General features: G+C 36.4%; 2 protein-coding genes across 4 annotated transcripts in view; one reads left to right on the top strand and one right to left on the bottom strand.

Annotated features, from left to right (window-relative positions):
• LOC145664918 (uncharacterized) lies at positions 1-26,494 on the bottom strand. 2 transcript variants are annotated; one of them, XM_081732019.1, is made up of 2 exons: positions 26,235-26,494; positions 1-3,245 (listed from the first exon to the last, which is right to left on the bottom strand). In XM_081732019.1, the coding sequence occupies exon 2, from the start codon at positions 3,213-3,215 to the stop codon at positions 2,880-2,882; it is 336 nt and encodes a 111-aa protein (XP_081588145.1). In that variant the 5' UTR covers positions 3,216-3,245; positions 26,235-26,494; the 3' UTR covers positions 1-2,879. The 2 variants fall into 2 exon arrangements, with proteins under 2 accessions (XP_081588145.1, XP_081588146.1); XM_081732020.1 differs by lacking the exon at positions 26,235-26,494 and adding an exon at positions 25,454-25,736.
• LOC145664917 (L-xylulose reductase) overlaps positions 25,860-27,028 on the top strand; it is a 96,847-nt gene continuing 95,678 nt past the window's right edge. Inside the window, exon 1 of one of the 2 annotated variants that reach the window (XM_081732018.1) lies at positions 25,860-26,018. The gene's annotated coding sequence lies outside the window, so the exon portion shown is untranslated. The remainder of the gene's footprint in view (positions 26,019-27,028) is intronic. The other variant, XM_081732017.1, reaches the window with a different exon arrangement.

The raw sequence follows: 27,028 nt of genomic DNA, 5'->3' as shown, positions 1-27,028 counted from the left end.
TTTTAATGCTGAAAAAATAATTTATTTCGCCAAAGAAAGAAAAAAATGAATATACAGCCATATTCAATGATGTTTTTTAAAAGTTTTATATCGCAGTGTTTCATCTGTAAGGAACATAACACAATACATTCTTTTTCGAAGAATTTCATTTTACTGTAGTATCCATTACACAGATCCAAACAATCAATTTACTGAAAATATTTAGTATCAACTACTCCACATATTTTAGAAATAAGGACACTAGTAATCATATAGTAAAGTCGCAATAAACAAAGTTACACATTCTTCTTTATGTTACTGCTTTTTTTTTTTTTTTTTACCAGCTTACTTGTCAAACATGCCACCTGCACGAGTAAAAGCTTACCAAAAATATGTAAGGAGTTCATTCTTTTTTAACAAGACTATACATAGATACACACAGAGAACAAATTGATTTCATAGACGTTCAGAATATTCTATAATTATTTTTTGTTTAAAGAGACAGAAATATCTTTTTGTTGTTATAAAAATAGATTTCTAAATAAAAATATGTTGTTTCTAATGTTATCTATCCTAATACCCCACCAAGAAGAAATTAATGTAATAGCAACCCTCATTTAAGAACGGATATTACGTTTCTATGAATCATACCAAGTACTAAGTGCTTCTCAGAACCCTCTTAAGACAAAACAATTAGTATTACCACCTTGGATCGCGAGATCACCATTTTAATTCAGACACGAGCTTATGTGATTAGGATCATGTCCACGTACCACAATGTCCCAGTGTTGATTCGTTCGTTTGTTTGTTGAAGTTTAACATTGATTTTCAGAATTCAAGCTACATGATACATGACCCTACAGTTTAACAGTATTAAATACGTATACCATCTTTATTTTTAGTTTACTGATTTGTGTGGGGAACTGTTTTAGTTTTCTATGAAATCAACCACACTAAATTTTCTACTTCTGTAAAGCCAGGGTCTATACTTTCTCTACAACATAAACGTAAATTCGATTATTTTACCAATCGTAAAATAATATTTTTTTTCCTTTTAGACAAGTAGTTGCAATATCATAATAAAAGATCTCCCACAGGATTCTTTAAATACTTCCAATGATATTATCCCTAACAAGAAAGAACTTGACTCATAACCGAATACTCAGAAATAGGAAGATACGAAACTTTAACGCTAATACATAAAATAAAAGAATTCTTTTATTCTTCTCAGGTTTAATATTTCACAGACTGCAATTAAGAAACCACTAGTATACAAAATCAAACAAAACAATGTATTGCACCCTAACCTTAGCAATCGTATACAACCTAAGATTCGCTAATGAATCATGTGAAAACGAATTGACCACTGTCTTGCAAAGCGTTAAAATTTTTCTGAGAGATCGTTATATCACAGGTATTTAGAACACACATATTGAACGGGTTTTGTAAATGGGAATCATTATTAAAGAGGATAATCACGAAAAACGTTTAACTTTGTACGCACACATGAACGAATTTCAAGCAAATGAAAAAAAAAAAAATGAAATGTGATTAGTACAATAGTATAGAAAACAATATGTAAACCTCAACAGTATATTCCGCCTTGTTTAGTACAGTAATTTCCCAAGGTTTGTTTGTTACGATGTGAGATGTTAAATACATCAACGTACAGAATAAGACCTAAATACTAACTCAATAGCTGATTTAACCCTTCTCCGAGCAAGACATTTTATTGTGCTGCCAAAATGTCTTGAGCCGTGGCAAAAATGCGAACTAACACTCACACACCCACGAGTTGAGCCAATAAGGGTTCAACTGTTGCTAAGCGAGAGAAAGCAAGTGGAATTCCTTCAGCCGATAGCAGCGCTTTGAACGGAAGACTAGGGATCAAGTCAATGTGGCATATCTATAGTAACGTAGACGGAAAATTCAATACCTATTGTCACACATTGTTCCGACTAATCTAGAATATGTATATTTTTGTCAAGCAGCAAAACTTTGTGTAACCCTTTTCTAAGTCCAGCAGAAATACAAGTCGGGGCCAGACATTTTTGTAACGTAAACGGGCAACCGGGGCCTGTCAGGCCCAATATATATTTTAAGTGCAGAACAAGCAAATTTCAATGCCAATTGTCACATACTGTTTCGACTAACGGTTACAATAGCCACGTGTTCAATACATAAATATCTGACCATTTGATCTTATATTTCACAGGAATTTCATTAAAGTTATACAGGGCCTCCTAGGCCCCGGTTACATCAGGAAAATGTTTTCAATTTTAAAAAAAATCCATTAGCTTAATGTTTATGATTTTAACTTCGAATAACGATAGAAGAATTCAGAATTTTATGTCCTCGAAATATGTACGGTTATTGAGAAATTCGAAAAAATGAAGCTACTGGGCCTGGGAGGCCCCAGTTGCCCGGATAAGGGTTAACATTATCTCCCAATTACTGATACTGCTTGAACATAATTTGAACAAAAACATTAAAATTTCAACCTATTTTGATGTTCTTTTCTCTTAAGAATGTCCTGTTATTAATTATTATGCGCTAGCTAATGCTACATTTTACATGACAGATTTCTGTTCCAAATTTTCATGTAACTACAGACTATATTACGTATTGCATTATAAGTACATAAATATCTTTATACAAAATTTTCTCAATATTTACTGATTTATCAAGTAACCTTCTTTAATCTGAAATAAAATAAGCTATTTATGGCTGTGATTTTTCCTTAATAAAATTACCAATTATACACTTATTAACAAAAAGTAATAGTTCAGACACATTGGATTTTGTACCACACGGTGTTGTTTTGTAATTAATGTAACATATTAATGCCCACTTATAGGATTTTCAGAGTTAATCACCTTGTTTCTCTCTCTCTATCACTTTCAACTCGCTCTTTGTTCTCGGTTCAAATTTTCTCGTTCGTCCTCATCATCCTCCTCTTCTTCAATTTCAACCTCCTCCTCCTCATCATCATCATCGTCCTCCTCCTCAGCACCATTTTGCACAGCATTATGGCGCCCCCGCACATTAACATCCATGTTGATTTCCAACTGCATTCGAATGTCCAATACCATGAAACCAACAGTGATTAATAAAGGTAAACGAATGCGTGATTCCCACGCTAGTCCTAACAGAAACATCAAACCTTTTTGGAATGGTCCATTCAGTCCAAGAAGGGAAGTCAACGGAGACATCCCTGTTGATTTTACACCCACCATACTCTCCTTCCAACGATTTTCTATCGCTGCCTAGAAGAAAGAAAAAGAATGAAAGGATTTAACAAACGATTTGAGCACAGCCTTTCTAAAAGTTCTTTAAAAAAAAAAAAAAAATCTAAGATTAGAGAGCACGCTACGATCAATGTAATCCTGAACCACAAGATGCAGAATATATCATAAGATATCGGTTTTCTTTACACAACACACACTATTATTAAAGTAAAAAAAAAAATAAAAATGAATAAATAACAACACTGCTCACGCATGGCCCTTTGGAAAGTCCTATATTCTTATTGAGATGAAATCAAGTCAAAGAAATTGGATTAACTCTTTGGGATCTTTATTTCAAGCTAAAGTATTGAACTGAATGTATAGTGTTATTATCATGTTTTTTTCTTTCTTTCTTAACCAAACAGTATATGTAGTTTAAGCTCCATGTAAATAAGAATATTTTTTCGTTGTATCTTGAAGTTTCGTGATTTATTCCCCCATAGCAGGACATGCCGCGATCTGCGATGTGATCGCAGAAAATTTGCCGCGTCTGTGCAGAAAAATTGCCGGAGAAAAAAAAAAGGCCAACAGAAAAGTGTAAAAACATGCCTGCTACGTGTAGATGTCTTAAATTTCACGGACGACTCGCATAAATAGGTTTTTTTTTTTTTTTTTTTTTTTTACCCCACGTAAAGCGTATTTTTTAGCCATCACAAGTGATTCTTCTGCAGAACTCCTGCAGAAAATGTTTGAAGAATTCATGCAGAAAATTTTTGACTTACAAAAGCTCACCGCAGAAAACAAAGAAAGTTCTGTCATGGGGATTTATTCATACGGTTTCAATGTTCTCTGACACTTTCTTCGATGAAGTCAAAAAAATTACCAAACTTCACGCAGTATTAAGGTTTTCCCCTCTGCGGAACTCATTTGTGATTCGAGGGAATTTTCACCGATAAAAATGAACGTTTTATCGCTACAAAGAGAAGAGAACTTACCTAGTGGAATTGTACTTTAATACAAGAATCACAATAGAGGTGTAATTGGAAAGTTTTACGACTGGGTTCGTTATTTAAAAATGGCAGTACTTACAGGCTATTGCGATGCATCTCTTTCAACTAGTACCCCGCTGCCTGAACACACAGATTCCAACAGTGTTTCCACTTCTGGAAGCATTTCTGAAAATTATCTTTCGTTAGGGTGTGAAGAACTCTATCTGTATTTAGGGGCCGCGGTGGCTCAGTGGTAGAGCGTTCACCTCTGATGCTTGGGATCCCGGGTTCCCCGCCAAGTGAACTTTGTGGTGGACAAACACCGTGTGCGTGGGTTTCATCGGGGTTCTCCCGTTTCCTCCCACTTTCTTCATTCCACCATTTCATTCACTACTCATCATCGCCGTCTCCTTTAGCCTCACCGGCATAATCGTGGGACGCAAAACTCAAAGATTTCATTTCCTCTCTGTATTTAGCATGACGTCTTCAATTGAGTCAAATCTCTTTCCTTTCAGCGACAATTTTAATTTAGAAAACAGATAGAAGTCTACAGAGGCTAAATCAGGGGAATGTGGGAGTTGCGGAAGCACAGGAATGTTGAATTTCGATCCGATTAAGCAAGTCTTGGGACACTTCAAGTCAATGTTGTTTCTGCTCGTCTGACAACAATTTCGAAATGAATTTTGTGAACACTCAATGCATGTTCAAATCGTCAGCTAAGATTGACTGAACCGCGTAGAAACGTAAATTCAGGTCGTCAGCCATCTCTCTAATTGTAAGTTTACGGTTTGAGCGCACTAAATCGCGAACTTTCACAATGTTTTCCTTGATCTTTGATGTGGAAGGCCGGCTGGACCGGGAGTCATCTTTGACTGAATCGCGGCCATCTCTGAATCTGTTAAACCAGATAAACATGTTTGACCGGCTCAGTCATTTATCTCCAAAAGCTGTTTTTATGCGTTCATAAGTCTCCGAAGCATATTTCCCAATTTTAAAACAAAATTTGATACCACTGTTGTTTCAGTTTTTCATCCATTTTGCGCAATTAATAATCCGCCACGACACACACACGCCCGCACTCAACAGGTTGCTACGCTGTACTGAACAAAGATATCGTAGTGATTCTTGCAGCACATATCAAGGTCACACCACGGCACCGCTTCCATGCTAACGGGCAATTACATCTACTCCTCTTGAGCAGTGGCGCAACATGTCTTAAAACTTTCCAATCACACCTCACATTAGGCAAGTTTTTTTTTTTTTTTTTTCTTAGTTTGTGGCAATAAAATGTTACTTACTACCAGTGTCACTTATGTTTTTTTTTTTTTTTTTTTTTTTTAAACTAATTTTACCATAGTTTTTGAGAATGGAGTGTGAGTAGAACACACGATAATTCCCCACAGGAAGGTAAGAATCTTAACTTATATCTTCAATTTTCAGCTTCTGGATTCCACAGAAGAAAGTGTCACAGAATACTGAAACCGTACGAACGAATCAGAAAGATCCGCAAATTTTATATTTTTTTAAAATAGTAGCAAAGTAAAACAGTCTGAAAAATAACAAGGTCAATGTTTTAAAGCACTATTTCATAGTTATCACCTACTAGAAAGTTCTAAATTGCTATATTATCCTAATTTTAAAAATGCTTTAAAAAATAAATAAATTAATTAATTAATAATAATAATAATAATAATAATAAGAAGAAGAAGAAGAAGAAGAAGAAGCAGGAAAAGAAAAAGACGGAAATAGGTTTGAATTTCACTTCCAATCTAGTTCACAAAATTCCGGCCATACACCTCTCTTAATTATAAGCGGAAGTTCAAATCAAAATACTAAACTTTACCACATACGATTGCATAAAATACCTTTCTTTGAGGAAAGATGCGTGACCACATTTTTTCTTCGACAAGACTGTACAGTCAGAAATTCGAACCCTCGCTCCCCAACCCGCTTCACAAATTGTTCTCTCAAAAACTTGAAATGATTTTTTTTTTTTTTTTTTTTTTTCGAGTAACTTCCAGGAAACTATTTTATCTTCAAGTAGCCGAAATATTTACTTAAATAGTTTTGGCGACTTCGAATTTATGACTATTTTGTCTAAATGAAAAAAAAAAAAAAATATATATATCAACTTTTATTAGCGACTATACAAATTCATGATTAGTAACGTTCATGACAAGTTAATTGCTTCCCTTTCTCCCCTTTCTTTTTAATCATTTTCTATATTCAATTAAAATCTGTTTGCCTGTAAATTACGGAAAACTGCATTAAAATTCGTCCACCTCTTCTCAAGAAAGTGGAGGAAAAATAGCCTAAATACACTTCTAGTAACTACTTTGATATACATTGCAAGGTTTCACGTTTTGGTTGTAAAAAGAAACTTCACACGACAACCACACACAAGATATCGTCGAAACGAAGCTCAATGAAGTCAGCAACACATCTGGATAAAAGGAGCCACAACACCGCAGAAGGCATCAATCTCCAACGGTTGATCATCACCTCCATTCTCTAGGACGCACGGTCTCTGAGAACTCCTTTATCCTTAACACTCTCTAGAACGCCTGGTCTCTTGAGAGTTCCTTTTGCTAGGACGCCTTGACTCTGCAAAACATTTTACCACTCTCTAGGAGTCTCTACCAGTCTCTGGGAGTCCCTTTATGCTTACCACTCTCTGGGACGCCTGGTCTCTAAGAGTTGTTTTATCCTTACAACTCTTTAGGATACCGGATCTCTGAGAGCCCCTTTATCCTTACCACTTTCTAGAACACCTGGTCTCTTGAAAGCTTCTTTATTCTTACCACTCTCAAGGACACCTGATCTCTGAGAGTTCCTTTATCCTTACCACTATTTAGGACGCCTGGTTTCTGAGAGCTCCTCTGCTAGGACGCCTGGTCTTTGAATTTTATCCCCCTCTCTAGAACGTCTGGTCTCTGAAAGCTCCTTTATCCTTGGCACTCTCTAAAACGCACTGGTCTCTGAGAGTTCCTTTGCTAGAATACCTGGTCTCTGCAAACACCTTATCACTCTTTAGGACGCCTAGTCTCTGAGAGGCACCTACAACAACTCCTTGGCCACAAGAGCCTTGGATCCTGTCACCCTAGGAGGCATGGTCTCTGGGTTCCTACAAACTCACCAGTGAACTATCAAATATCTAGAGGAACTTATATTTGAACTGTAATTATTATTACTACTGTATATAAGAAGAATTTTTATAATATAAGATAGAATTGTACAATATATACTGTATATATATATATATTGGGTCGATGCATAAGTTCGTGCGGTTCTTATTATTTTATTTTTATTCTGCTGTTCTGTTAATTCAAATACAAATACAACATAGACATAATATTAACATATTCTAACAATACATTACATACATTTCAGTGTCATTCACATTAACTCACAATCACTCAGTGATGTATTCACCTCCACTATCTATGATCTGCCAACGTTCAGGTAGCAGTTCAATGCCTTACCTGTAGAGCTGTTTTGGTTTTGACTGGAAGAAATTTGTTAGCCATTGGTCAAGAGAAGCGCTTCTGTGCTGTTCTTTCAGCAATTGCTTCATTTCCGTACACTGCACCAATTGTTCTCGCAGCTTCTGCTGCACTGGATCCTCGGCTAAACTTAAAGAGTAAAATGTGACGGAAATGATCACTTTTCTCAATTTGACATTCCGTATTAGTTTGTCTGAAATATATACAATAATACGTTCACAATCAAGAAAACCTGTGTTTCACAACACACAAACTCCAAACTACGGTAAAACAACGGAACGATAAACAATCGCCTCACGCCCCATTGTTATCAAAGAATACCACACGAACTTATGCATCGATCCAATATATATATATACATCTTTACCGGGATGCAAGTCCTGAAAAATGATGAGAATTAGCGTCAGGAATAGTACGCAGTTGTCAAAAATCCTCGCCTCGCGAAACCAAAATATGATAGGTATGCTTTAATCTTTCCTCGGAAAATGATATGTTCCTCGACAGACTCTTAAATGTGAAATCAATGACTGAAAAAGGAAAGGACATGATAGGTCTAATGGCAAGTAAAAGAATAGAAGCACTGTGTGTTCAGGAAACAAGATGTAAAGGAACTGAAGCGAAGAATCTAGGAAGTGGGTATACACTATTGTATAGTAGAGCAAATCAACAATGCAGAAATGGGGTAGAAATTGTCTTGTGTAGTGTAATGAATAGACTGAAATAGTGTGACGTCACATCCGTTTCGTTGCCATGGTGATCGCCATTTTATTTTCTATACAAACACGAGCGAAGGCTGAGAAATAACGCATAAATGGTGATGTGTTATGTATTTGATTGTACACATTAATGTAATTGAGCAGGAATGGAACAAGTAATATCCTAGAATTCTTTACCAAAGATTTTCGATATTCTGTAGGCAATATAAAATTCTTAATCGTAAACGTAAAATTACTAAGGCAAAATAAATGACCAAATATGATTCGATGAGAGCACACAATTGTAATATTACATAATACAGACAAATCAACACGATCTTTACACATGGTTTGTTCCCCTTCTGTGCAATATATCGAAGATACAAACGAATAATGAATACAAACTTACTTCTACTTCAGTTCTTCATGTTTGCTCCCCACTCTGCCTTTTAAATATTTAAATTCACCATCATACATTACGGAAGACACGTAATTTGATTCAAAAGCATTTTCGCCTTTTTGCACCAACTTTATTTCGTTCTCAAAGTATTTAAAAATTCTAAATAATTTCACAGCCATTGTTTACTCAACACCTCATTTACACACACACATTTGTATAGAAAGCAAAATGGCGATCACCATGGTAACGAAGAGGAAATGACGTCACCACTATTCCAGTCTATTAAGTCAACGTGTGAATTAAGTTGTTGGTGTTAATAGGAGTAGTAATAGAATAATGAGAGTGAAATTGCGCATTAAAAAAATGTTTAATATTGTACGTATGTACGCCCCGCAAAGTGGGTGTGAAGACGATGTAAACGACACTTTCTGGAATAATTTGGAGCGAAAATTAACTAGTACACCAAAGGAAGAAAAAAAGTGATTCTGGGTGGCCATCTGAACGGTCATATTGATACTAAAGAAGGAGTTATACCTTCATGGGTTCATGAGGGTTGGAATATCGGAGAAAAGAATAGGAAAGAGGAGAGAATATAAAATTTTCTACTGGAATCTGACTACGTTATATGTAGCACGTCCTTCTAAAAGAATCCAAAGCAGCTAGTTACACAGGATGGGTGAAGTCTCTCCCTGATAACAAACATTAATAACAAGAAAACAGAGAATGATAGACGCATGCGGTCTGAAAACATCACCTGTATGATACTTCAAGGTTTTACCACAGCCTGTGCAGCCATCTACTGCATCTGACAGTCATTTGTTTGAAAATAGCATCAGCACAGCAGAAAGCGAAGTGTGTTTGAAACAAAATATCCCGTCACAGTTCAACGAACATTCAGGAGAGACTATGGACAGCAGCCACCATAGAAGTGTAGAGTCAAATAGATTTTCTTATGCACAGACAACACTCGGAAGATATAAAAAAATTATGAAATCATCAACGGAAAAGCAGTTGTAACTCGACACACAGTCCAAATATTAAATTGTGAATTCACCTGCAGAGATGCTCAGAGATGAAGTTAAATGATGGAAACTCAAAGACCCAAATCTAAGATGCGAGTTCAAAGAAAAAGTATTGCGAAGACTAAACCAGTAAATGGAGTCAACAAATGGTGTAAGATAAACAGGGTAGTCACTATACAGATAGGGAAGGAAGTATTAGGTAAAGGTGCTCCAGTAGATAAAGATACTTGATGGTGGAATGAAAACATACAGAAAGCATTCAAAGAGAAAAGAAACGTAAAAGTAAAATAGGATAAATCAAGAACTGATGAAAAGCGAGACCAATACAAGAAAGCGAACGAAGATGATAAAAGAGAAGTGGAAAAAGCAAAAGTAAGAGGCCTGGCGAGAAGTGTATTAGAGACAACTCCTACGGATAGCCAAGGCACGTGACAAAGTAACAAAATATATCTCCTATATTATACAGATAAAGGAAAGAAGGTGTGAAGATTACTTTAGAAATCTGTTAAATGAAGAAATCTCGAGAGTAATTTTGGAAAATGAACTACAATCTTTATATCCCACGGTTATGTCGGCTAGGCTAAAAGAGATGGTGATGATGAGAAACGAGAGAAATGGTGGAATGAAGACAGTGGGAAGAAACGGGAGAGATCCGAAAAAAACCCATGCACACGATGTTTGTCCACCTCAAAGCCCAGTTGGCGCGAGATGGGATCAAGGCAAGGACCCCACGTAGCAGAGGTGAACGCTCTACTACTGAGCCACCGCGGCCCGAGAGTAATTTTGTAGAATGATGTACCAAACCAAGTAGTCAAAGACAGCGTAAGGAAAGAAGAAGTAATAGTAGCGCTACGCGGATTGAAATATGACAAAATAACTGGCCCGAATGATATATGGAAATGTCTCGACGAAGAAATAATGTATCTATTGTTACATCTGATCCACGTGGTATTTGCTGAAGAAAGAAAACCGAAATAGTACACGGAAAAGGGTGAATGATATTCGAGATTGTAATTGTAATAATTATAGAAGGATTAAACTGATTTCTCATATAATGAAGATTTGGGAAAGAATCTTGAGAAAGGGCTTAGCGAGGAGTCATCAAGAGGAGGGGAATAAATTGGATTCATGTTAGGTCGGGGACACTAGATGTGATTTTTGCAATTACACAAATGATGGAAAAATACCACGAATAGAGAAAAAAACTACATGTAGTGTTCATCGACCTGGAGAAAGCTTGTGACAGAGTACCATGTCAAGAGATCTGGAAATGCATGTAGTGCATGTTCCCCTCGCCCAAGATAGGTACGAAGAAGCTAAGACAAGGGTCAAGAGCAGCGTAGGATACGCGAATTGAATCAAGGATCTTCCTTGAGCTCATATCGATTCAACCTAGTTATGAATGTCCTATCTGAAGATATTAAAGACTCATCGCCTTTAAGTTTAACTATTTACATTCTTAACAAACCGGAAGGAATTGGCTTTCCATTACAACTAAATTTACTATTCATACTGTTTAAAATTTCCTGGCATTCTTATAAATTGTTCCGACGAGGGTGATAGAGGAAAATTATCGTCGAAATTATGGGAACAATGCACTAATTTTTGAGCACTACTGAGGTTTATGTTACAAAGGAAAAGTTACCTAAAGAGTCTCATTATTCACTTGACCAAACTGTTTCAGACAACCTTCGTCTTCATCGGGCTGCAGAACACATCACATTCTGGAGGTGCCTCTAACTTATCAATACTTAAAACTGTATAAGCTGTTCGTAAACAACACCAAAATTACTTTGGGAAATGAATCCTTACAGGAAAACATATTTAGTGGGTTTAAAGGAGAATCATCCAATATCAAACAATCTTAACTATATAGTTTTTTATCCGTTTTGGACCAACAACAAACCGTAAGAAAAAGGGAATTCTCAAGTTACAGTTCTATGGGACAGGGACGCCGACTGGGTGACTATGTAGCATAACGGAAAATTTATGAGATCTACAAACGAAAAATCTACATTAAGAAACAAAAAAACTGATATAATTCCATATCCACTGCAACTACTCGACTTTCACCCGATATTTCATTCTGTAGCTTTGACCCTCTTTATAGCATTCCGAACCATTTTCCGCATCTTTCCTTCCAAGAAAAGAAAAGAAAAGAAAAAACTGCTGACACAGTGAAATCTTTCAACGTTTTACAAAATACCTAATTTTACGCATTAAGCTATTTTACATAACTTTCTTTTCTTTCTTTAAATGCAACTTTGGAAGAATGTGCAATTGTTAAGCTTCGTTGTGCGTTTCACACCTACTAATTAAGAAATATAACTCAATTAACGTGTTTAATTTATCTCTGTCTTAGTGTTGAAAGTTTTACGTTGGCAGATTTCAGTGTTTTAGCAATTGTTAGTTCCTTCAGAAGTACATACTTATTCACATGTCACACAACTTTTAATCATGAGATACAGTTATTTTCTATTTAAGGATTTCAAAACTTTCTCATTTATATATAGTTTCTATACCGACGAGTTGAGCTAACTCCATAATGTGATGTGTTACGCAGCTTAAGTTTCGCACTCATCCATCGATGAAGATGGAGGTTGTCCGTTGAAACAGTTTGGTCAACTGCATAAGTCGCTTTAAGTGAGCTTTTTGGCATTTTAATCTTGCTTCAGATCCCTTTACGTTGTTACTACCAAGGATTATTTTTGTCTAAAACATGTTTTCGCGTGCCATAACTATACTTACAAGAATATTTTTATAATTTCTGATTCTTCGTAATGAGTATATTTTTATACTTAAAATGAATCTTACTACAAACAAATATGCTTTTTTCAACAAAGAGCTTATTAATCAAGTAAAAATGAAGTGCGAGTATTTGAAATTCTTATGTAACTAAGAACTTTGTTCTTCAAACAGGTAATTCAGAGAATTTAACTAAACTTAAAATTCAGTCTTTCCAAATCATTCACGGGCTATGATGGGAAGAACAGTACAAGTATTAGTATTAGTACATGTTTGTTGTATTAGTATTGGTACATGTTTAAGTATTAGTCTGCGTTTGACTCTTAGACACTTATTTCATAATATTCGACTTATAATCCAGTCCCCAGCCTATATCCCCGTAAAAATTTCTAGGTCCGGAGAATTTTATTGCTGGAATGAGATAAACAGTGACCAAATAAAAATAAAATCGTAGGCAGACATCTGTTATCCTGTTCGTTATCTTTTGGCAGCAATTTTTCAATATGGCGGCCGCTATAACACTTCCACGTTATCTCGGGAACTACTGACACTTTTTGAGTGATTTAAAAGTATAAATCCATATTTTCGGGGTTATAGAATCTGATGAAACCGTTTCCAAATTAGTTTTAAATGGTTTTGAGTATGTTCGTATTAAGTATGTGTACTTACACGCCACGAAAACTGTATAAAATTAAGTAATAGGATTTCTCTTTATTATTTCAGAAAAGAGGCAATGATGACTAATACTTCTGCAACAAGTACTCCTCAAGGTGCTCAACTTAGTCGTCTATGCATGAAAGAGCCCTTCGATAGCAGCAGATGCATAATTTGTCAACAAAATATTTCAGAGCGATTGACCAGTACGGCTGCCGGAATTAAAAGGTTACAAGAAGTTGCTGAAATTCGAATGTCGACGTAAGTAAAAGTATAAAAGAAAACGATAGATAGAAAATAGTGTATTACAGTGGCAACGTCTGTTGCAAGGCTTATAACAGACGTAGATGTAATTCGAAAGAAAGAAAGAAAAAAAAAAAGTAGATGTAATTCGAAAATCGAGGGAAACCGAAACAGCTGAAAGGGTTCTAAACAAAGAGGGAAACTGTTCATTATTTCCACCAGGAACAGCAATGTCTCGGTCAGAAGAACGGGAACATACTGAATCTAGTAGCGTGATTTCACCAGAGCTTTTGCCGTATCTTATATGTGCAAACGTAGCAACTAGAGGAAAGATGGGAGATATTGAAAATATAGAATTTATGAGTCAATACGTGCAAACTCTTTTCTAGCTGCAACTTGTCATTTCCAAGACGAGATATTTTGTCGAGCTCCTGACCTGGATAGTGAGGGAAAAATTTTTCACAGCTGATTTGTACGTATATGAAAATTGTATACGAGGATGCGTTAAAAAGTATGAGAGCAGTTGCAGAAACAGAAACGGAGAAGCTTCCATCATCAGAAAAGAATTCTGTATTTCGAAAAAATAAATGTGAAGTTAGAAACACTTATTAATTCTGGTTATATCCTAACCTTATCTGAAATGTGACACCTTCTGAAGTCTATCGACAAATATATACAAGTCTATAACAGTGAAATTAAAATATTCTTCGTACGCACGTACGGCGAAAGAATACACTTTTTCTAATCCAATAGAAAGAATGAATCACTTCCGGTGTTTTGGGCAAGTTTCACACCAGAAAAAATTCGGAAACAGATCGAGCTAACGATACTTCAAAATGTGCTGCACACATTCCAAGAAAAGGTTTACCGCGGCCAGGACTATTAAGTTTAAGAATATCTTTATATTATTCTAAATGCAAGAGGAAGTCCGAAAATAAATCTCTCTCTCATTTTCCCCAGGAAAACGAATAGCAATGAACGAACCAAGACAGTGGTTGCACGTGCAACACAACCAGACACAAGTGTTTGGGGGCCGCGGTGGCTCAGTCGTAGAGCGTTCACCTCTGGTGCGTGGGGTACCGGGTTCGATCCCAGCTCTCGCCAAGTGAATTTTGTGGTGGACAAACACCGTAGGCGTGGGTTTCCTCGGGGTATTCCCGTTTGCTCCCACTTTCTTCATTCCACCATATTTCATTCATTTCTCATAATCACCATCTCCTTTAGCCTAACCGGCATAACCGTGGGACATAAAACTTATTTCCAGACACAAGTGGGTATCGTTCGCCCGTGATCTTGCAGATGGCGCCGTCGAAGCGTCTGCGCAAAGCGGAGACGAGTCTCTCAGTCGAACCTGGTAGCTATGGAAAGCAGCGCGTTTTGACGTCGTGGTCAAAAGAGGAAGTGCAAGCCAGGGTTTGCCCAAGTGGGCCCAGCCCGAAAAAACCCCTGGGCAAATCAGATGCTTTCACATTAAGGTATACAACAACATACGACATAAACTTGTGAATGCACTGAATGAATTAAAAAAATATTTATTTTTTAAAAAAAAAAACTTTAGCTTGAGGTAATTATAGAACAAATTAATGTATAGATTATGCTTATAGCCTGTTTGAAGTAAGATATGCAGTTTTATATTTTAGAAAATACTATCCGCGAAAAGTGTGCTCGCTGACTCGGCGACGCCGAGGGACGTTATCCCTCATCGGGTTTAAGGCCATAGGTGCTGGTATTACTAGTAAATATGCAGTGCTCGGAGTTCCGACGATTACGTAACTCTTACTATTTCAAATGCTGAATTCAAACTTCCTTACTAGTAGAAGTTTCGATGTACACCAAGAAAAAGCTGCATTTTCGAAAGAAAGGAAAGGAAAAAAAAGGTCGCGAAAGAAGTGCTCGGGAAATTCCCGCAATTCAACGCACAAAGCGTCGCAACTGAATAATTCAACAATAACACTATTTATTTTACGCTGGAAGATATTGAATTTCATTTAAGACATTTTGAAACATTTACTTTATGAAATATGAATTATGTCTGTGTTAATTGTTTTAAATTAATTTTATGGAAAGAGCCGTCTTGCAACAAGTGCTCGGGAAATTCCCGTAATTGAACGCACAAAGTACGGAAGTGAACTCCAACCAGTGGCGGCGGTTAGACGTTACAAGTGGGGGGGCAAGACGATCTGAATATTTGAGATCAGTTTTAGTTTTCCTGGTGGCTTGTAACACTTTGACGAAAGGTTGTATAACTATTAGGATAGTGTCTTTTTCAGTTATACCGTATATCTTGTTTCATATTTTACTAAGTAAATTGACAAGGGCAACGCAAGTAGATACTAGCCCTTTGTACTCTTAAACAACGAAGGTGTAAGAAGAGATTTGATTCCTTGCTCATGAATATCTGTCTGGAAAATTGTGTGATCAGATTAGGAGCCTATTTAATAACAACGGTGCGAGCGGTCCCGGGTTCGACTCCCGGTGGGGGCACTCGCTCGAAAAAGTGTAAAACGCTTTTTCAGGCCAGCCATTCTGAATGAAGTTTTCCTGATTTTTCCTCATTCACACCAGGCAAATGCCGGGGTGGTACCTAACATAGAGGTCCCAGGCCGCTTCCTTCCTTCCCCCATCCTTTGTTCCTTCCCTTTCCCCGGATTGTGTGCTCCCCGAGGGACGCCATCCCTCAAAATGTGAAGGGCTAAATGGCCTTAGATGCCGAAAGTCCAGAAATATAAATCCTAACCTATTTAATAACAAATTTGCAAAACAAATAAACAGAAAGGATAATATTAATCAAATAATCATAGTAATGAATAATGAGGCTTGTTTTGGAAAAGTTATATTGAAACTGGAAACTAATGAACAACTTATATTTTTAATTCCACGAATGCTATTATGTGTTATTACTCTTAGAATGACAGTGAATACTACAAGGATATACTGCGACATTTAAAGAAATACTTTTGCAGCTTCCCGAAACATGTTCGCTGCCATTAAGTACAGTTTTCACTTTCTTGGAATACATCAAAACTCAGCAATACTTAAAGTCACTCCATATTTCAGTTATACAAAATAATCCTAAAACCTATAATTATGCTGAGTTCACTAAATTTAATTGTAGGTATATATACAAAACTGTATATGTACACCCCCAAACTCGTATATTACACTGCAAAATTAATATTCCTTACTGAGCTCCTTCGTGGCTAAGCGGTTAGCGTACGCGCCTTTGACGTGGGAGACTCGGGCTCGATTCCCGGAGAGCTCACGTGGTTCGAACTCCACGTTGATCATTAAGTCCACGTCTCATATAACTTCGCTGCTGAACAGGATGTTAAACTGAAAAAAATCGAATCAAAATATTCCTTATTATTAGAAAAAAGAAAATACATTTTAAGAACTGTCGATTTTTGTGCAATTAAAGAATAACTTGTGAAGGACTTCTTTTCTTGCGAAATGTTATCTCAATTAGTTCTAGAGCGGCTGACTAACATATCGAGCCCTTGCAAGAAGAAATGAAAGTACGCTGGAATTATGGCGCTCCAATAGGTTATTTTTGGGATATTTTTAGTGGCAGTTCAAACACAATTCCTGTAGCTTTCTTAATTCCATGGGAAGACAACCAATACGTACTCATAGAACGACAAACACTTTGTGGCACCGTTTTTATTCTATAAACCAATAATACATACAAAACTTTATATTTCCAAATGAAACTATATACATTAATGAGTAATTTCAAAAAAGTGGAGGGGAGGCAACTGCCCCTCCTAATCGCCGCCCATGACTCCAACAATAAAACTACTTATTTTACATTGGAAAATATTTATGTCGTATAAGAGATTTTGAAACATTTATTTTATAAAACACGAATTATATATCTTTGTTTTAAATTAATATATTTGGTGTTCATATTTGGCGAACGTCACTGAGGCTTCTGGGATGATTCGATCTACATTTGTTCGTTCGTCTGCCCGTACCACACGTGTTCATATTTGGCGAACGTCACTGAGGCTTCTGGGATGATTCGATCTACATTTGTTCGTTCGTCTGCCCGTACCACACATACTACAGGATATCACTTTCAGTCTTTTAAGTTTAAATTTTCAGGGTACAAGCACGAGACACACTAAATTTCCTGTATAGATTTTGGCGGCATACCAACGTAAAATTTCAAAATGGCGGCCATTCTTTTTTCAAAATAGCGGATATCCACGCTACAAAGTGCAATTTTTGGTCTTTTTAAGTTGACATGTTCAGAGTAGAAGCATGAGACATTCTAAATTAGCTGTATATACTTTGGCAGCAATCCAACGTAAAATTTCAAAATGGCGGCCGTTTTTTCAAAACTGCAGTGAATAGAAAATTGTTGTGACAATTGTGACAAATTGTGGCAATGATAATCTTGAAATATAAATCACATTTTAACACTTTTACCTCAAAAACATTGAAATATTTCGAAAAAACCCAATTATACCCGAAAATACCCAAAAAAAACCCACATGGGCCCAGGTGGGTTGGGCTTTTTCAAAAAAACTCGGGTTTTTTCAAACCCTGGTGCAAGCGGTTATCCGCTATGAATGGGCACGTGGTATATCGGGAGCAGAAATCCATAAACATCTCCTGGAAGTCTATAGGCGTCATGTGATGTCGAAACAAATGGTGCGGAGATGGTGTCGTCAATTCAGTGAGGGGCGGCAGCAAGTGTTGGATACACTGAGACTCGGAAGGACGTGCATGACCTCTACTACAGACGAAAATGTTAGGATGGTGGATGCCATGACCCAGTGACTTTCATTTGTTTGAGGCTTTGAAGAAGAGTCTCGGTGGCAGGCGCTTTGGAACCAATACTAAAGTCACAGAAGCTATCCGACGCTTCTTCCGTATACAGAGCCCTGAATTTTTCCTGGAAAGGTTTCTTGAAGCTTATAGACCGGTATGATAATGTCTCAATGTACGTGATACTTATGTGGAAAACTAAAAGTACGTCTGATCTTTAATGTTACAGGTTATTTTTGATCTTGCATCCTCACTTCTGTCCACACTTGTCTGAGGAAACTAATTTACGGACTCCCCCTCATATATTTATGGATGAGAAGAGAATATACACTACATCTTTTCAAATAATGATGAGTGGATAGGATTATAGCAAAACCTGTAATTAAACGTAAGTTCAGGACGTAATAAAGAAAATTATTCATGTAAGCTCCTTTCTCTAATGAATTTTCAACCTAAATTTTGGCCGTCAGTAACGACCTTTCTCTCTAAATCTGACTGTAATGAAAATTGCAGACAACGACCGAAAATTCAGTGGACACTTCATTACGAAAAAAAAAATATGGAGTAAGTTTCTTCAAAATCTTATCCCTCCATTGCTTTTCGGTCTCGAATGATATCTAAACACCATTTAAAAGAAAATGTTCATCTTCAAGGAAAAACATATTAATACTATATTAGTAACCAGGTTGATTAATTTCTTTATTAAACTTAGTGAATGTGGAACGTTCATCCTTCCCAAAACAACTGATGCACCGTCTGTAGCAATGGGAATAAGATTTCTCGCAAGAAAATCTCGGCTTATTCCATGTTTAATTCCATATCACTGAACTGAGTATTATTTAGTTCCTCCCCCAAATCACTTGGTAGTGACTGGTTCACTTGCAGTGATTGCGGTTCGTTATTTGTAAATGTGATTAGTATAAATACAGTGATTACGCATGGCGTAAAAACTACAGTGCATCAAACACGAACCAAATTCTGTTAGGAGACCACTAAAAATCACGAATGCTATCTAACTGAGTCAGGACAGTAGCACACCAGTGAGGGCCGAAAGGCAGCGAAGAGGTGCATCCGGTAGAGAGCAGGTGCGTCAGCGATGGTGGGTATATGTATAAACAAGGTCGCTTAAACGGCTCACTATAATTAAGTCACAGTACCGCCTCCGAAGCCGTCAATGGATTTGGGGAAGATAATGAATGCCGTCTCATTGAATTTAATATAGTGTTAGCACTCGAGTCACTAATTTCTTCTCAATTAAGAAGGCACGTACTGTACTAAGTTCCGTATGGCTAGAAAACACTGCTCTTATGCAAAGAACCAAAGTTTCTTTCCTACTTGTAGTAGTGGATTCATCAATCATTAAGTCTAATCTTTAAATCATATTTGAGAATTGGGCCAATTAAATTACATTTTATTGATTAAGCTGTGTGTTTCGTTATGTCAGCACATGAATGATTGGACTGTAAAACTTTTCCTACATCCTAATTATTTAAAGACTGCAAGCCTAGAAGAGCTGGTAAATCGGATAAGTTCGATTGAGCTTCGGCAATGCATACACAGTTCTGTAAATGCGATACCCACCTCATGATACTTATTCTCCTGTATTGCAGTCGAGTTTTGCAGTTCCCTTTCACTTGGTTTTCTCCGTATCTTCATGCACAACTGATAAATTGTATAAATTGTAGCCCTATACTTTTTTTTTGATAGCAGGATTGTTGTTGTTGTTTTCTTTCTTTCTTTCTTATAGACCGCCGTCGTTTATTATCACTGTCATCAAAACAGCTCTATCCCTTCTTGAGATAATTTTAGTCCTTGAGATTTGTGTATACTTAAAGACACGATATCCTTACAAACTGAACAACCGATTTTTCCATTAAGAATAACTAACCATTTGTTTTTCTTTTAAATTCTGCCATCATTGTTCTTTTCTCCAATAAGTTAAAAAACTTTCTTCTTTAGTACTCTCGCCTACACTGAAACTACTGATGTTAACTTCACTTGAGCTGTAATGTAATTCTAAAAAAAAAATATATCTATGTATATTAAAATTTTCAACGAACTTTAAAAAAGTTCGTTATTGAAATCTCTATGTCTGTGTGTCTGTCTGTTATTTACGATTTTTTTATATATATATATTTTGAGCTCTCCATTTGATAAAGCATCAAAAAAATATCTGAGAAAGTGATGGAATTTTTCGCGTCACTCACGGAAATTTAAGGAGCCACGGGATGGTAAATATTTTGGTAACAAATAGTACCGGTGGCCACTGGCCACCTTTCCCCAGATATTGGCCAAAAAAGTTGGAATTTAAGAAGATTTAAGGAGCCATAACGCGGGAACCGTAAGTCATAGAGAGATGATATTTAGCGAGAAACCAAAGAAGATGAGGATAAAAAGATTTACTTTTACATGTAGGAATAATCACAATTATCCTTCCCACTCCATCTTTCCATTTTTTTCGTTCTGGCAATCGAGCATTCTCAACTTGTTTGTTCTTGAAAATAAAGCAACACGCTATAAAATAAGTATAAGTAATTTCTATAAAATAAGTAAATTCACCTCAAAATACAGAAACAAACAAGGAACTCATACAGGTGAAAGGCCACGACAGAAATATATACCGGTATATATAAACTCACCACAAAATAAACAAAGGATCTGAACAGTCAAATCTGGTAAGAAGCGACGTTATAGTTTGTATTCTTAGTATTCAGGGACTTGGGCATTACGGAGGTTAGAGAAGAAATATTTAGAGAGCTTCGAAATGTGGTGTTGGAGGAAGATGGATAAGATAACATGGATAGAAAGAGTAATAAACGAAAATGTTTTAAAACGGGTAGAAGAGAAGAGGACGCTTCTAGCAGCAGAAAGGTCAATTGGATTGGACACATCTTGCAAAGAAATTGTCCTCTTCACAGGGTTGGCTGCTTTAAACCAGCTGTTTTTTTAAATCAACAGGTTTAAACCAAAAAACGAAAAATGTTCGTAAAAGGGTAAGTGTTCGTAAAATCTTGATGAACACACATTTGTGGGTTATCACGTGTCACTCCCGCATATTATTCGTATTATATTCAGATCAAATTCCCCATTCATTACTCAAAACTATTATACTACAAAACAACTTTTTTCTTATAAGTTTATGAATGTTTCTTTTTGATTTTTTATAGTTTATTATTATTCAGCAATTGCAATCAAAGAAAAATTTTAAATATTGTTTCACTTTAATAATGATTACTATCGATACATTCGTCGAAATGCCGTACTTTTTTTTTTTGGGGGGGGGGGGGGTTGCCATACAAACCCGACGACAGTGAGTCGGTAGACGTATCGTATTTGTGGCCAATTAGTCCCGTTTCGAGTTCCAATGGAGGACAATTTATTTCGGATGTAAGTGGAGAAACGGTTTGGACTCCGCTTTAAGCTTATGTGACCCCTTCAAGCATAACCCGGTTGTTGCATAATAACAGCATGGTGAAACGAACTTATTTCTGTCCATATGTGATATAAGTACACACAGTAAATTATTTAAACAAAAAAACTGATTTAAACAAAAAAAAACGGTTTTTTTCTTTATGTTTTTTCAATAAAAACCATGGTTTTTGCCAACCCTGCTTCTTCATATCGTCATAGGAGGAAAGATGGAAGGAAAACGAGGAATAGGAAGAAGAACACAACTGATCGATGATTTGAAAAATAGAAGAAAATATTGGGAGTTAAAAGAGGTAGCTGAAGATCCAGAATGTGGAAGAAACATTTCCAGGTCCAAACTGAAAATTAAGAAGAAAAGAAAAAAAAAATTATTAGCCCCAGGATCTGGCAAAAGGCAGGATACTCAATAATAGTAATAATAATAATAATAATAATAATAATAATAATAATAATAATAATAAATAGTAATACATACATCAGGGTTGGCTGGTTTAAACCAAAAAACAAAAAAATGTTCGTAAAAGTGTAAGTGTTTGTAAAATCTTGATGAACATACATTTGTGGGTTATCACGTTTCACTCCCGTATATTATTCGTATTATATTCAGACCTAAATTCCCCATTCATTACTCAAAAAGATTATCCTACAAAAGCAACTTTTTAAAAAAAGTTTATAAATGTTTATTTTGTGATTTTTTTTTTTTTTTTTTTTTTTTTTTGTAGTTATTATTGTTATGTAATTGCAATCGAAGAAAAATTCTAAATATTGTTTCGTTTCAATGTTTACTATTGAGAAAATACATCGAAAATGCCGCACTTTTTGTGTGTGTGTGGGGGGGGTCATACAGACCCCACGAGAGGCATTTAGTGAAATAGTATCTTTGGTACCTATTTATGTATAAATGAGTCTGAGCCAAAGTGGACTCAAATAATTCGTATCTTTATTCACTTTTCTTATTGATATGCAGATTAAGTCGTTGTATTTCTTTAATTTGGACCAATAAATGTCGTTGTTAACTAACTTGAACTAAATTAGTTCTTCTGTACTCCGTAGTACTTTGAAATTGTTCATATGTAATTCTGTATAATTATTTCACTTGTGCAACTGTTTATCTTTTTGTCCTTCTGAAATTAGTCTTGACAGTTATATTAAGAAGCATGTAAAGATCAGTACAACGTATTTTTTTTTTATCAGGATTCCTTCGTGAGTGAGTCGGCAGACGTATTGCATTTGTGGCCAATTAGTCCTAGTTCCGAGTTCAAATGGAGGACAATTTCTCTCGGATGTAACTCGAGAAGCGGTTTTTATTCCTCTTTAAGCTTATGTGACCCCTTCCAGCATAACCCGGTTGTTGCATAATAACATCAAGGCGAAACAAACTTATTTCTGTCCATATATGATATGAATATATAGAGCAAATTATTTAAACCATAAAAACCTGGTTTAAACCAAAAAAACAAAAACCATGTTTTTTGCCAACCCTGACATACATTATGATCTAATTTACGGTTTGTTAATTTACGTATTCATTCGCTTAGTTTTTGATATTTTACACTCGCAATTTTTTAACAAAACGCATTCAGTATCTTTGTTGTCTCGATCTCCTTCAATGTTTGCTTTTTCCATTCGATAAATTCGCTTTTAAAAACCGATAAAAGCTTATTAATTGCTCTTCTTCTCTTTTACTAACCGACCAAAAGTTTATTTTTAATACTTAAATAGCATGAAAGATATTTTCATTGTTAGTTTTATTTTTAGCCTCTTTATTCGTTGCAAGTTGAACTCCCTTTAACCAAGAATTAGCACAGAGGAGGGAATATACAAGTATTTTACGTGATAGGCCTATATAAGGTCACAGTTGTGATTGTATCGAGTAATAAATTTGCAGTTATTTCTTACTCTACATTGGATGAAAATGCGGTAATGTTTCCTTCGTTCTGGAATTTATTTAATTACGAACGTAATTCCAAATACAGCTGAACGCCAGTTCACATCGAAATAGCTAAAAAAAAAAAAAAAATCTAAGAGATGATAAAATAAGGTAATAACAATAATATCTATGTAAATAACAAGAAAAGTTGACAATAGCTGACTAGAATTTATCCACTAAAATGGCGTCATAATGCAGAGTTATATACAGTTTCAGAATTAAATAAATCTACAGGAGTATGTGATAATTCTTTGCATAATTTAGGAAGCTTGTAGAACAGAGAACGTTGAACTATTGACAATACTATGTGAAAACGATGTGTATTACGGGTTTGTTTGAAGGAATTGGAATTCTGAGAGTAGCATTTCGGACCTGAGTTAGTCTCATGTGAGATTGTACAGATATTTGAGATCAATGTTTTTATGACGAGTGTTGTGTACCTGAATCCATATGATCAAAATTAATAAACCAGTAGTGCAATTTTACTTCTAAAAAATACTGGTATGAACTAGGGATGGCCAGAACCGGTTTTTCGGATCTAGGTCTGGAACCGGTTCTTCGGATCCAGGTCTGGAACAGGTTCTTCGGATCTAGATCTGGAACCGGCTTTCAGGATCCGGTTCTGGAACCGGATTTTCGGATCCAGGTCTGGAACCGGTTCTGAAAAACGGATCTCCGAGAACTTGTGGCCATCCCTAGTATGAACATTAGTGGAATAGAGAAATAGCGGTATGGTATACCGGCAAATACCAACACCTTATCTATAACCTACTCTTTCAAGAGTTCATGCCTCTAAGCTACCGCAACATGAAATGATCTAACCTCCTTCTAAGAGTTGAAACCTAACCTACCGGTATCCAATAGTTCAAAACTAAATAAAAAGGGTTTACTCGAGCAGATGGTTCTACCAAACAGAACATCTATAGGTAAAATACGGTATGAAACATTTTTCATTAAGGAATGAGTGTGTTACTCAAGAAGACAGTGGTACCAAATTTTGACACATTTCTTACATCTTCAAGTTAGGTTAGAGCTTTGTATTTATATATATATATATATATATATATATATATATATATATATATATATATATATAGCAGAGCGTACACCAAATGAGGACCTCCATTACTACTTGCAGATCGACTACAGGAGAGTTCACTAAAAATACGGTACAATGTAGACGTATAGCATAAAAACCAGAGTGCATAAAACACGAATCACCTTGTGCTAGGTTGCCACTAAAAAGCAAGAATGCTATCTAACCGAGTTAGAACACGAGCGCAGCAGTGGGGATAAAACCGGTAACAAAGGGGTGTCCGCAGAGAGCAGGCGCGGGAGGATTACGCATAAACGAGGATAGTGGAAGAGCACACTTACACATACACTATCACTCAAAATTCATTTCAATATGCGGTCAATGTTCCGTTAAGGGGGTTCAGTGTCTTTGACACCACTTCCTTCTATTGATTTTCATTTGATTACATAGTATAACGTTATATTAGGTTCTATTAGGTTAGGTTAGCTTATGGGAGTACAGTGTAGTTTTGGACCCCCTTAACGGAACATGGACCCAATATGCTGTGCAATGGTGCCAACAAAAACATGATCTTATATTAAAAGGTGCAAAATTTTGTAAACCTTTGTCCCAATTTTATTTATCCCTCCCCTTCCCCCTCAGCGGAACGAAGACAATTCCTCCAGCACCAGCACAAAATAAATGCTAGGAATACTCTTTAATCTTAGTAGTGACAGTAGCTTCTAGGAAAATTTCGGTTTTGGTGCATGGTTCATAAGGTGCGAACCCACCAGCTTTGCCTTATCAGAACGGGAATGATACAATCCTTATATGAAGTAACCAACTCACCTAGCACAGTTCGGTGCGTGTAACATTCAAGAATGTATTAAGGTATTATTTAAGGCTAGAAAAATGATGCAAAATAATTTTATGAAGTGGATGGAAGCTCGTAAAACTGCACGTCGTCTTCGTATGAGGACATCTGTTTGGTTTATTTGTTGAAGTTTAATCCCTTTTCAAAATCGAGGCATATTGACGTGAACTTATCGTTTAAGCAGAATCTGATGGATCAGAGTTTAGCGTCCCTTTCAGCAGCGAGGCTACATGAGACGTGATCTACAGCGTAACATAAGATACCAACATGCGCTACGGCCTGGAATCAAACCCGGGTCTTGTGCGTCTTTGACACGTGTACGCCAACCATATAGCCATAAGGGAGGTCAAATAGTACCCGAACTACAGTAGGGCGTCGAAATTGTAATGTCTTCGTATCAGGAACTGAAGGCACAAGCGCTAACCTCTACACCAATGAGAAGGGCTATGAGGACATTCAGTTTGTAGCTTGCAGGAAGAGCTTGAATACGCGAAGGCAGTCTGAAAACAACGTGCTAAGGGAGTAATTTCACTCACGAAGGTACGTACATCATTTGAAGTCAATGTAACTGATTATCGTGGGGATCATCTGCATATTGTGTGCAGTGCTTTTGTTTGCTGATTCTTCTGACAATGAGGCTCTCATTATTTTTAAGATTACTTTAGGTACATTGACTCTATATTTTTTTTTAACTCATAAATTGGCACTTATACTTTTAACTGTATCATTCCGAATTAAAAGAAACAAATAACATACCTTGTTACCATTTCACCTCGATGATAGTGTCAATAGCTGACGAAACACCTCATAAACTTCAAGCTACTTTCATCCGTTCTGCCTCAGAATTCAATTTTCATTATAGTACTATGATTTTGGTAATGAATGTAAATTAACTATTTAGCTCTCAGTATATAAATTGAATTCCAAATAATTTTGTCTTTCAAACTTTTATTTATTGACATATTACTCTGTCAAACCAAAATCGACAATTGACATACGGTTCAAGCAGTGTTGCCAGCAAAACTTCAGAAAGTTAGATTAGATTAGATAATCATTTTGTGGACTATATTACGTGTATACAGTAGGGATGGCCAAAAATTTTCGGATCCGGATATCCCGGATCCAGTGAGATCCGGATCCGGATCTTGCCGGATCCGGACCTAGATCCGGATCTCGGATCCTAATCTCAGATCCGGATCTCGGATCCGAACCCAGATCCGGATCTCGGATCCGAACCCAGATCCGGATCTCGGATCCGAATCTCAGATCCGGATCTCGGATCCGAACCTCAGATCCGGATCTCGGATCCGGATCCGAAATTCGGATCTCGGATCTGGGTCCGGATCTCGGATCTGGGTCCGGATCTCGGATCTGGATCCGAAACTCGGATCTCGGATCTGGATCCGAAATTCGGATCTCGGATCTGGATCCGGATCTCAGATATTGATTGGTATCCAAACCTACATCTGAAATTCTGATGATAAAATTGAATATCTAAAATTCGTCAAAACTTTTTTCGGATTCACTAATATAGTAGGATGCTGTGGTTT

This window comes from Thermobia domestica, chromosome 11, assembly GCF_964235325.1.
Source record: "Thermobia domestica chromosome 11, izTheDome1.hap1.1, whole genome shotgun sequence".
In the NCBI taxonomy this organism is placed as follows: domain Eukaryota; kingdom Metazoa; phylum Arthropoda; class Insecta; order Zygentoma; family Lepismatidae; genus Thermobia; species Thermobia domestica.
This window is presented reverse-complemented; position numbering and strand designations above follow the sequence as displayed.

Excerpts from the sequence above, each read along its gene's own strand:
- LOC145664918 (XM_081732019.1), bottom strand. The coding sequence starts at position 3,215 with ATGGTGGGTGTAAAATCAACAGGGATGTCTCCGTTGACTTCCCTTCTT.